A 12,602-nucleotide genomic window follows, 5' to 3' on the forward strand; every position below is an offset into this window, starting at 1 on the left:
TCTAGAATACATTTCTCCCCTTTCTCCAGGCATTAGTACTTTGTTGATGTCTATGCTAGATTTTTTCCACACTGTGTCTTTTAGAATAGCTATATATGAACATATTATTTTTATCTCTGTGAAAATGTGAAATCTATGAAGGCAGGAACATTGTCCAATTTGTCTGTGGTTTCCCGTAATATGTAACAGATAAGGCTTACAAGTCGTGGAATTAAGAAAATCTTTGTTGAATTGAGTCTAACAAGTTGAAATAAATTTTGCAAAGTGGATCTGAGTCAAGCCCCATGAAAATACATTCAGGGATCTCGTGTTCCCGTTTCTACTGCCTACCTGTAGACACTCTCATCCATTTATGCCTTGAGTGACTTGTAGGAGGAAGGTGCTTTGCTGGGCACTGAGGGGGAAGAATATAGTCTGTGGCTTTAGGGAGCTAACATTTTAGCTGGACAGACAAGTTGCCAAACAATAAGTCAGGTTTTAATCAAATTTTTAGTCAACACAAAACTCTTGATGATACTGTAGAAGTCATTCATTCTAAGAGGAAATGAGGTAATTAAGTGAATAGGATTTTGGAAAGTAGACAATTAAAGGATGGAAGATATTTCAGGAAGAGGGAGGAGCCTGAACTCTAGTCAGAAGGCAAACCTTTGCGTGGAGTGTTTGGGGGAACTGCTGCGAGCAGGAGCAGCCTGGAGAATGCAAATGGGGATGCTCTTGGAGGGGTGGCCGAGTGGGAGTGGAAGGCTAGGGTCCCGCCTGGTCTGGCTACTGGACAATTCTTGGCAATCCAATTTCTCTAGAGCTAGAAAATATTTAATCTAAATTCATATGGAAGTGGACATGGAGGAACAAATTAAAAATTGGCAGGTCAAATTATTTCAAGGAGGATGGGGAGAGAATCTCTTTCCTTGCTCCCTCCTTTCAATTTCTGTGCATTAATTATACATCAGCATCATGCTAAGTTTTAAAGATGCAGACATGAACAAGACACATGCTTAGAATCCCCCTTACCCCAGCCCCTAACAATGTTTATAGCCTGGTGAAAGATCCAGACAAGGGCTGCACAGGGCCCAAAACTGTGACGTAGGGAAGCTCAGAGGCTATGAGCACAGAGGACCCCTCAGTTGAGTGATGGCTGGAGATGGCGAGTCAGCAATGTCTCTAGGAGGATGTTTGGGCTGAATGAAATGGAAATAGGGAGACCCTGGTGTCCCATTAAAAGGAGGATAAAGGCATTTTAAGGAGGAAGAAACAGCCCAGGGAAGGATTAGACATGAGAGGGCATGGTGCCTCCAGGGAACGCAAGTATCTGTGCCTAGAGCCCATGGTGTGTGGTAACAGAGGCAGAAAAAGACATGGAAGAAGTGAGCACAGTTTTGTCAGACTACATAAGTTAACACATATGGCAGGTGGACCTTTCACTGTTTGTACAGAACAGGAGAGGACTATTTGAGAGGAAGGGAGCTTAGAGCCTTGTGGCACCTAGGGTAGTCCTGGAGTCAGAAGCATCAGCAATAGCTGGCAGTTTTAGAAACGCAGAATCTCAGGCTTCCCTGGAGACCTACTAAGGCTTGAGAAGCACTGGTTAGGAGCACAGGCTTCTCAGTCTGAATTCTGGCTCTGCAACTGCCATCCTCACCTTTCTTCTCTGGGCATTAATATCGCCAGCGGCCCAGCAAAGAAAGTCAGCGCGGTGGATTCTACTAAAATTTTCAGCTCTAATGAGTGTGTGTAGGGGTGAGAAATTCCAGGGGATTTTGGTAGGAGAGCTGATCGTTTTCAAAACTGGCTCACACATGTCTGCTCCCGGGATGACCCACTGTTTGGATTTATGCCCTCAAGCCTGCAGCTAATGGAAAAGATAGTCAGAAACCATGAACTTGCAGCTGAAGACAGGTCATCTGGTAAACCAGCGGTCAGACCCTCAGGCACTCACCACTCTCCCTAGCTGGAGCTTCCTACAGGGAGGCATAGAAGGGGGTTGCTTCTGTTCCCTCCCACCAATAATGTTGCCTCTTATTTAAGGAAAGAGGAGAGGAAAAAAGGAGAACCTATAGGACCAGATTCAGAGGCACATAATCCCACAAGGGCTCCCCTGGCTGTTGGGTGAGGATAATCCATAATGTGCGTGCATGTGTGTGTGTGTGTGCGTGTGTTGCAGGTAAAAGGGTGTTGCTTAGGCAGACAGTGCCCTAAACCCTAAATGTTGCAATTAAGAGAAGGAAGGTTCATCTGTCTGGTCAAGTGGTACACAGGAGCTGTACTGCATTTTCCAAACAGCTTCCCCAGCCGGCCTGCGTAAAGGTGGCAAATATGTCTCTGACCAGGCTGCCAATTCAAAGATAAGAAGGAATGGTGGCTAGAAAGCCAGATCCTTGCCTGGCTCTGCAGAGACACAGGGGTTAGCCTGGAGAGGCTTCTCCTTACTCCTGAACTGCCTGAGGAAGGAGTGGAAGAGAACTTGGAAAGAGGGAGCACACCCCTGACCTGGACCATGGAGACCCCTCAGCTCTGCGCATCTGTGCAATGAGTTTTCCAGGCCAGACTCATGTTCATGGAGAGAGGGATGAAGTTATAAAGAATATGTCCCAATGTAAAATGTAGGGAAGGGCACAGATCAGGGGCAGGAAGAACTGGGGTTCTCGTACCAGCTTCATTTCTAACTGGCTCTGTGACCTTGGCAAATCTCTTCTTCTCCCTAATGCTACTTCCCTATGTGTGTGTATTAGTCACTACCATTAACTCATACCAACACCCAGGAATAAGATATTGTCCATTTACTAAGCATTTATGGTAAGTAAGGTGGTGCCTCCTGGGTTTAGATATCATCTATATGCTATAGATTTACAAATTTTTATCTGCAGCTAAGACCTCTTCTTTAAATTTGACATTTGGTTCCCAATGCCTATTTTCCATCTCTACCTGATGTTGAGTAGTCCTCTAGAACTTATATCCTGCTCATCTCAACCCTGACCCGCCTATACCTTCCTCCCACTCAGTAGATGATTAGTCTATTCATCTGCTTGTTCAGACTGAACAATTTGGGACCTTTGATTCCTCTTTATTGTTCACCTTCCATACCCAATAGCAAGTTCTGTCAAATCTACACTTTAAATATACCCAGAATTTGACCATTTCTCACCATCTTCCTCCCTTACCCCTGGGGTCCAAGCCAACTCTTGCCTGCATTAGAATAAAAGTGTCCTTGACTGACCTGGGCCCATTTGCCACACAGCGGGGGGAGTGTCCCAGTTAAAATGTAGGTCAGACCATGTCGCTCCTTTGCTTAGAATCCTCCCAAGACTTCCCAACTCGCTCAGAATAAAACCCGAAGTCCTCATCATCTGTACCATGTCCTGTAACACCCCCAACCACCCAACCTTCTGCTTTCCAAGTGAGCCTCCTACTCCTCCCACCTCCTCCCACCTCCCACTGCCCTCAACCACACTGTATCCCTGCCCGCGCTGAACCAACAGCAAGTTCTGGCATTCCTGCCGCAAAGTGGGGCCCTGTGGTTACGTCTGCCTAGGATGCTTTTCTCCCACACAGAGTGTGGCTTCCCCCACCTGCATCCTGAGGTGCCTGCTCAAAGGTCACCTTCTCAGAGAAGCTTTCTCTGCATCTCTCTATGAAATAACAGCTCCACTCCCACTGCAGCTTAGCCTTCCATGTGCTCTGTGCTCTCCCCTGTTCATATCACCTGACGGAGTGTATCTATGGGCCTGTTGGCCTACTGCAGGGCTGCCCAGAACTTCCAGCAACGATGCTCATGGTCTACATCTGGGTTGTCCGAGAGGTAGGCATGAGTCACACATAGCTATAGAGCACCTGAATTATGGGACCAGGGAAATGAATATTATGTTTATTTAATTTTAATCAATTCAAGTGTAAATACTCACATGTGGCTAGTGGCCACCTTGTTAGTGCAGATTTAATGTTTTCCTAGGATAGAAGCTTACTTAGGGCAGAGATGTTGCCTATTTTGTTCACTGCTGTATCCTCGATGCCTAGAAAAGTGCCTGGCTACTCAGTAAATATCTGCTGAATGAATGAATAAATGACTATCCTAGGAGCTTTCCATGCATTATCTCATTTAATCCTATCAGTAGGCTTGCAAGTTAGATGCTATTTCTTTGGCTCTCAGAGAGAGGAAGCATGTTGGTAAAAAAGACCCAGTGAGTTTATACTCTGTGATCAACATCTCCCCGTTTCAGATGAATAAGTTCTGGGGATCACATATAGCATGGTGAACAGTTGACAATTACAGTATTATACACAGATTTGGAAGTTGCTAAGAGAGTAGATCTCAGATATCATCATCACACATATATACACACACAAAATAAGTATGTGAGGTGATGGAGGTCTAAATAAACCTTATTGGAGTAATCACTTTGTACTATATGTGTGTATTAAAACATCACATTGTACACCTTAAACTCACACAAAGTTATCTATCAACTATATACCAATAAAGCTGGAAAAATGATCACAAACACCCAGCTAGTGAGAGGTAGATAGGAAGTGAGCTCACAGGTGTCTGATAACATTCAGACACTTGGCTTTGCTGAATTTGGACAGGATGCTGTCTGTGGTCCTTTCTAACTCTGAGATTCTGTGGTTTTATGAGGATTTTCTCCCTTATCAGGCAATGGCAACATGTAGTTTAACCACCAATGAGACTGATGGACCTTTACACAAAGCCCCTTGTCAATCACTCAGAAGCCATAAGTCTTCAGGTACAGATTGCAGACCATCTTTCAACCCCAATCCTCCCACTTCTGCCCAGCCCTGCCCCAATGGCTCACCAGTTTCTGGGTCACAGAGCTGCTCACAGGCATCTGTTGTCCTCTGTCCACAGAGGTCCCTCACCCACGGGGAGGTGGCGTTGATCTGGTAATACAGGGACAGCTTGGCCGGGTTTAACCAGTCGGAGATGTCCAGGTAGCTTCCTTCACTCACCACAAAGCTGCTCCCTGTAGGCAAACAGAAAGAAAGACAGCTACTTTCTCTCCAATTTCAGGGTACAGATGTGACTCACTGATGATGTTGCAGGCCAGGAACATGGACAGGTGCATAAAAGCCATCAACTGACCCCAGTCCCCTGTCTTCACTTGTCTATCCACATTTACAGGGCATTTGCCATGTGTCAGTCATGGTATCAGCAGCCAGTAGAGACAGCGGGAAATCAGACACAAGGGATAGGTTAGCCTAGGGGTTAAGAGGCCCTTAAGCCTGAGAGCAAGTTGGGCTCAAATCCTGGACCTGCCCTTACCAGCCATTGACTTTGGACAAGCCCCTCAATTTCTCTGGCCCCCGATTACATCATCTATAAATAGGAATATCAATGGAACCTACCTCACTGTTGTGAAAATGAAATAAACGAATGCAGAAAAACTGCTTAGCCAGTGCATGACCTGTCTTATTTAGTGAAATATTAAATAATACAATATAAAAGAAAAAAACAGCTGATGTCGCTGTCACCCAGGCATCTGCCCGGAACAGGGTAATTCCCACGGGGCCCCGAGTGGCTGGGTTCTATCGATGGGAGAAACCGCCTGAGTGTGAGGAAAGTAGCATCCTGGCCTAACTCATTTTTTTGTTTTTGTTTTTGTTTTACTTCTATTAGAGGGAGATTCAAAGAAATCTCTAGCCCTGCTAAGGAAAAAAACATCACTTGTACGTTGGAAAATGCTGTAATGCTGGGAAGCAGTAGGGGGAGACGGCATCTGGGGTGAATGAGGCCCTGCAGCTTCTATCAAAATGGAGCCGCTGAGACCCAGCTCTAGCCAGCTCTGCCCAGTGGGTCTAGAGGCCAGTGGTGTAAGAACTTCAGGAGAAGCTGAAAATTCAGAATTTGACTGTAATCAACCAATTTGGAAATCATGGCTTGCATTTGTTCTTGAAAGCTTGTGTAGGTCAAACAAAAGACCCAAGCTTTGCAATCTATGCTCTAAAACCCTCCTCTTTACACACACACACACACACACACACACACACACACACCCCTACATACACACATACATACATGGATTACATATGTAAACATACACATTTTTTGGGGAGACAAGAAACGGAAGTCCATTCAGGGTGGGGACATATGGATATAAATTGTTAGTGTACAGATGTAACAATATAGCCAAGGTAAAATTGCACAGAGGAAAGAAAAAAAGAGTTTAAATAGGATCAGGCTCCACAAAGCTGGACCAGGCAAGTGGTTCTAGATTTATGGAAGATCTAGAGATCTCAGTAGCAGGAGATCTTAAATTGCCTCAAAATGAACATGACTTGACCTCTCCACATTTGCTCTTCTCTATTTTACTATCAACCAACAAAATCTTTCTATGTATGCAGTTTACATTTTCCAAGAGAGACGCAGTTAATAGGCATCACATGGGTTTGATGGCAATTCTCTGCCAGGTCACATCGGACATGCTGGCTGCCCAGTGGCTGGGCTCCTCTTGGCTCTGGTGCCCAGCTCTGATCCAAGGGGCCACGGCCAGGGACGCAGGACCCCATCAGTCTTATGGGGCTGCTCTGGTGGGGTCTAAGATTCCCTGAAAAGGGTAAGGGCATAAGCAGGCAATACTCTCCAACTCACACAAATGTTATGATTTATATCGTCTTATAGAACGAGTTCCTAAGTTAAAGCACAGTGGACGATGTCATTTTGGGGGAGGATGAAAAAAGAGTCTGTATGAAAAGCACATGGAGTAGATAGCATCAGGCTTCAGGCTCAGAGATAAGGAAATGACCACATTTGAAGTTGGCCTTAAAATCCTTGGCAGCTAAAGCCAAAGAGAAGTCTGATGGATTCCATATTTCAAATTTCTGGCAAGGGAAGATATGCAAATCTGTCTGCAAAGCCATATTTCCCCCCCTGGAACTAAGCCCGAGCAGAAACACATCACGTGGGTCCTTGTGCAAGGCACCGAGCACCAGTTATCAACTACAGATTTTTCTTTTAAAAAGCACAGTCATGCTGTTTAAAAGGATAAATCTTGTATTTATTCTCACTAAAGACTGAGGGATAGATATTGAATTGTGTCCCAGGGCTGAGTTTGGCTAATTCCACTCCTTTAAGAAAGCTGCACAGTGCAGTGATAAAGAGAACAGAGTCAGCAAGACACGTATTCTGATCTTCACTCTGCTGCTTACGAGGTCTGTAAACATGGACAAGAAAACACATCTTCAGTCCTCTCATTTGAAAAATGTGGATACAGACTGCTCCTTCAAAGAGTTAATATAAAAATTAAATAAGGCAACGGATTGTCTTAAGTCAGGTTCACCAGAAATCAGACTCAAAGGCAGAGACAGGCATGCAGGAGGTTTTTTGGGGTGTTGGTGTTCTCTTCTAGGGGTTGACAAAGTGGGCTTGGGCAAAGGGGAAAGCTGACTCACCCTGCAGTTGCAGGAAAGCCGTCAGCAGGTGTCATAAGAAGCTCTGGAGATGTTGGTCCTTCAGAGTTGTCCCACATCAAGACAAGGGTGTCTGGTCTTTTTACCCTGCATTAACCAGTCATAGGCTGTGGGCTCTCCCCAGGGAAGGGACTGTACATTTGGGGTGAAGTAGTCCTTTTCAGTGGAAGACATTTCTCCAAGACAGACTCGGAGAGAGTAGTCAACCACCAACATTCCCGGCAGCTGGGGAATGAGTACCTACACTCTAGTGAGAAATCAGGATGCAGCATTACCACGTCCACTACAGTACGTGAAGTCCCTGGCACACCGTGAAATCTCAACTAACAGGACCTATTTTGACTACTATTCAGATTTCTTATAAACATGGATGCTCTGAATGCAATACTGGTTAACAGATTATCTTTCAAACATAAGTCTCATTGGAAAGGACTGGCTCAAAGGACGGTTATCCTCAACGTCTTAAAAAAGATACCTTTGTAAGGTTCGCTGCTGGTACAACGGCAGAAGGGAGATGCTGTCTTCTGAATGCCCTGTCTGTTCCAGCCCCCAGGACGAATGTGTGATAACAACCTGCTTACTTAACCCTTGTAAGTACCTTGCAGGATAGGCACTTCCCCCATTTTACAAAAAGACAACATGAGGTTCAGAGGGAAACTCATTTAGCCAAGTTTACACAATTAGGAAGTAGCCAAAGTGGAAACTGAACCCAGATTTTCCATCATCCAATGCTGGGACCTGCCCCTTGTTGCAGGCTGTCTTGGGAATCGGGCCTTGGGTTGACAGCAGGCAGAGCTGGTCCCTCCACGCCTCCGGCAGTCCTTCATTCCCCTTCAGTGTGTGTCCCCTGGTGTTGGAGACCTTTTGTTTTCTCTGATAGACTGTGAGTTCATACAGGGAGGAGGTCGTGACTCATCCATTAGTCCTTATCAATCCAGCTCTCAGTCAAATGCCTGGCATGTGCTAGGGGCTTTGTGAATGTCTGTTAATGAGTTAACGGCATCAACATTCCAGGCTTGACTCAAGGGAAGTTCAGCCCACTTTGTCATGGGATGATGAAGCAGGAATGCCTCCACATCAATCTCCACTTGTGTTTTCTTTTATTCTGGGAGAGCCAGAATATATGGTGAGCCCTGCAGAGGCCCCCCAGTTCCAAACTAAAACTTGAACTCCACTCTCATGGCTTCTGAGTTCTCCTTCACCCTATGGGTGTGTGATGTGGGTCATTAACATAGAGATGCTAGAGGGACTCCGTGTGAAGGGACAAGGACATGTGGCAGGGAGATGCCACCTCAGAGAGTAAAGAGAAGTAACCATGCAAAATGGAATCACCAAGACTTAATCCCAGTATTCATTTAGACAACATTTATTAAACCCCTTCTTGTGTAACAAATAGAGATAGAAAATGAGAAGAGACATGAGACAGTTATAGACTTTGAAGGTCCAACGTGAGCACAGATAGATCCAGGGCAATCTAGGTGTTGTAAGAGGTGCCTGAAAGAGATGGGCATTGTCCTTGGATATGAACGGAAGAAAAAAGAAGGTTTAGAGAGGAATCACTGAAGAGTTGACTTTTAAGCTAGACCTTGACTAATGCAAAAGAGAACAAGGCACCAGGCAGAAGTTGAAGTGGCATTTGCCCCCGGAGGCTCCCCTTCAGACCTAGCTCATATTCCTCTTAATCTCTTTAATTCTTACAAGATCCCATAGGAAAGGAATAGAAATGCATTAGTCCATGTGTCTATATATCTCTATTTGTCTGAAGGACCCTTGTTTTATTTTCTTTGTTTTGGATCAAAAGTACCCACCCCCACCTATTTCTGGATGTTCTGAATTTCCTCTTTGTGTTCAAATCAATCTCCCCAGACAGCAGTGGCTTTAAAATGAATCTTTGCAAAAATCTCAACGTCAAAATGTCATGTTTCCTTATTTTTTTAAATATACATATATATATGTTTTTTTTTTTCTCCCACCGGCTTGTGGGGATATACATCATCTAATTAGCCAAATGGATTTTCGGTTCAGCCCAATCGTTTCCTTATCTAGCATCTGAAGCTCAGCATTGCTCAGGGGACTGCATGGGCACGGAGGTCCTCATTAACTCTGATCTTCAATTACCTTGATTATAAGCCTGCTTCCATAATTGTGCAGCATAGATCAGGGGTGAGCTGCAGAACTCAGGCCACTCTAAGAGTGGTCTCTGAAAAGCCAGAGGCATATCAGCCCCTAAAGAGATAGAAAGCTACAGATGAGAACTAAAAATACCACGGAAGGAGGTATCACCAGACAAAATGGCCTGGAGAGTCAGACGGCTGCTGCAAAGCCCTCTCATTATACCTCCGATCATGAGACAGACCTCTAAGAACCATGGACTGAAGATTTCAAAAGAAGGCTCTGGTCACAGTGCTGAGTGGGGGAGCAATGAAAGACTGCGTGGCTGAAAGAGGGTCTTCATAAACAAAGCTCAGGGGAATGTTTTAGCTAAAAATATTCAGCTCTCTTTTTTCCTCTCTCTTTGGGTACGAAATAATTAAAGGTTTCCCTCCTTCTGTTACATCATGTACGTTCATGATGATCCCAGCTCTTGGGCCTGGGGGAAATGTCTTTCTGGCGCACAGGATGAGAAACCATCAGTTGATGTGAAGCATACACAAGGAGCTTATCTATCGTCAGCCCAAGAGGCCCAAGCAGAATGCACCCACTCCTAACCCTCTGCCTCATCCACAGAGCCCCCCATCAGGCTTGAATACAGGTCACTCGCTGCCCCTGACTGAGAGCCACTTGAGGAGTGAGCGACCCGACGGCAAACGTGAGGGTGAAAACGACAGTCCGGGGGTTTGTGAAGCGGGAGCTCTCAGTCTCTGAAGGCAGCAACTCTGTAGGGTCACAGGGGCGGGAGGGGGGTTTCTCCTACAACTGTCTCCGAGACAGTGATCAGCCCCTTGTCTCTGTGCTTTCAGCTCCTGATCTCCTTCTTCCAGCTCTTCTCCTCTGCCATTTTCTTGTCTTTTTCCTGGATCAGTTTCAACCTATGCCGCTGTGCTGTCTCTATCTGTTAGGGGCTGATGTGCTGAACTCACGTTGAAGTACTAGCTCCCCATACCTCAGAATGAGAGTGTGTTTGGAGATGTGGTCCTTGAAGATGCCATTATGGTGAAATGAAGTCATCAGGGCGGGCCTGGTCCAACAGGACGGGTGTTCTTATAAGCAGAGGAGGTGAGGACGCAGACGCATGTGCAGGGAGGACCGCACGAAGACCCAGGGAGAAGTGGGCCGTCGACAAACCAAGGAGAGAAGTCCTGGAAGAAACCAATGCTGCCCACCCCTTGATCTTGGATTTCAGCCCCCAGAACTGTGACACAATAAATTTCTTTTGTTGAAGCCGCCCAGTCTGTGGCACTTTGTTATGGCAGCCCTAGCAAACCAATACACTACCTCTGTCTTCCTTGACACCAGTTACCTCTGCCATCTGCTCCATTTAGTAACTTTTATTTTGTGTCACAGATCCACGTGGACCACGTCTCAGAATAAAGTTCTCAACTGTATAAAACATAATGCATAATATCACAAAGAAAACCAGTAAGTGACATTCAGTTCTCTCCATGGACCCCTTGGGAGGTTGTGGAGCCCAAAATAAAAACCCTGGTCTAAGCTAAGCTATTTCATCCATTCCACAGATGCCCAGTCTGCTGCCTGCCCTGGTTCCAAACACGTCCAACATCCCTGATGGACAGAGGGACTGGCAGGAAGATTATAATGAATATGCAACCTTGATAAAGTATGTGAATAATGTGCAAATGGCGAAGAGAAGAAGAAAACTAAGAAACCACTGAGAAGTTCCAATGGTTATTTTAAAGAAAAACAATCTTTCTTTTTGTTCATTATACAAAAATACTCTTTTTTAAAGTTCTGAAGAAGATAGAAACTTGGATAAGATTGCAATCTTCTTGGAACCATTATGCAACAGATCAGAATTTTATGATATTAAGTTGCATATTTAATTTTAAAGAGTGTTGCAAATCTTTGAGCTTCTCTAGTCCAGGGTTCTCAACTCTTTTGTTTTCATTATCACCTGCTAAGGAAACTTTTTAGACATTTTTTTCACTAATCACTCCCTACCCTTGAAATTAGAATACCATAGCTATATTGCATATCTCTTTACGTACTATGCTTTTGACATACATGAGAAGAGTAAGATTACTTGTACCCTCTCATCCCAAGAATCGATTTTCATATCTTTGGAAGTATTACCGTCCTCATTGAGAATGGATGTTCTAATTAGAGATAAACTGAGGATTAAGGAAATAAAGGGATGTGCCCAAGATTCCCACTGGGATTGGCAAAGTATCTTCAACTAGAACCTGACTGCTTCATAACTCCCAGTCTCTTAGCGCCGCGAGCAGGTCAGAGTCAGAGAAGTGAACTGACTCTCCCAAGGCAACAAAGCTAGAACGTGTTAAGGGCCCAGAACCCAAGTGCTGTGGCTGCTGGCTCAGGGTTTGTCCCAGCACTTCATCCTGACAATCAAGAACCAATCCTGTTGAGCCATATGTTATCACAAGGCTAGAGCTCCCTCACTGGGAGGCTAAAATGGCAATAACCTTGAGAGATCCATGCCACGGAAGAACTCATTATTAAATAACCCTAAAAAGGAAGCATGGAGATGGACAGCCCACCAGTGTTTTGAGTGTTCTATGTTAGAAAAATATTTATTTCCAATTAGAGCTGTATCAAAGCTTGGCTTCCTCTCCCCCAAGTGGAGGTTTCCTTGAAGTGCCAGACGCACATTTGCTCCAGGCAATTGTTGTGTTTCTACAGTTTTCTGTCTTCCCTACCTCAAATGGTGATCAAAGCTGGCTGAAACAGATTGCCATAAAATTCCACATGCTTTTATGCATCCCTGGTCTTGCTTCAAAGTTGAGTTAGGGGTGGGTGAACAAAAGGGGTTTGAAGTATTGAAATGTCAAAAAAAATTATTTTTTCTCCCCAGAGATATAACAATTTGGTACCAAGCTAGGCAGCAGGGAAAAGAACAAAGTCATGAAATGCTTCATGCTTTTCTTTGAGTTATTTAATTTTTTAAGGAAGAATTGTGATTAAAGTTTAAAGGCAGCCATTTATGTTATTTTTTTAATAAAGTGTCATTGATATACAATCTTACGAAGGTTTGGCTATTAACTTTT

General features: G+C 44.7%; 1 protein-coding gene across 4 annotated transcripts in view; it reads right to left on the reverse strand.

The window, feature by feature from the left end:
* Positions 1 to 12,602, reverse strand: part of ASTN2 (astrotactin 2) — an 821,466-nt gene that overhangs the window by 460,149 nt on the left and 348,715 nt on the right. For all 4 annotated transcript variants that reach the window (XM_036915513.2, XM_057498978.1, XM_036915512.2 and 1 more), the window contains exon 7: positions 4,809 to 4,976. In XM_036915513.2, coding sequence (XP_036771408.2) covers positions 4,809 to 4,976 — 168 coding nt within the window. The remainder of the gene's footprint in view (positions 1 to 4,808; positions 4,977 to 12,602) is intronic.

The sequence above is a fragment of the Manis pentadactyla genome, chromosome 3, assembly GCF_030020395.1.
Source record: "Manis pentadactyla isolate mManPen7 chromosome 3, mManPen7.hap1, whole genome shotgun sequence".
NCBI lineage: Eukaryota > Metazoa > Chordata > Mammalia > Pholidota > Manidae > Manis > Manis pentadactyla.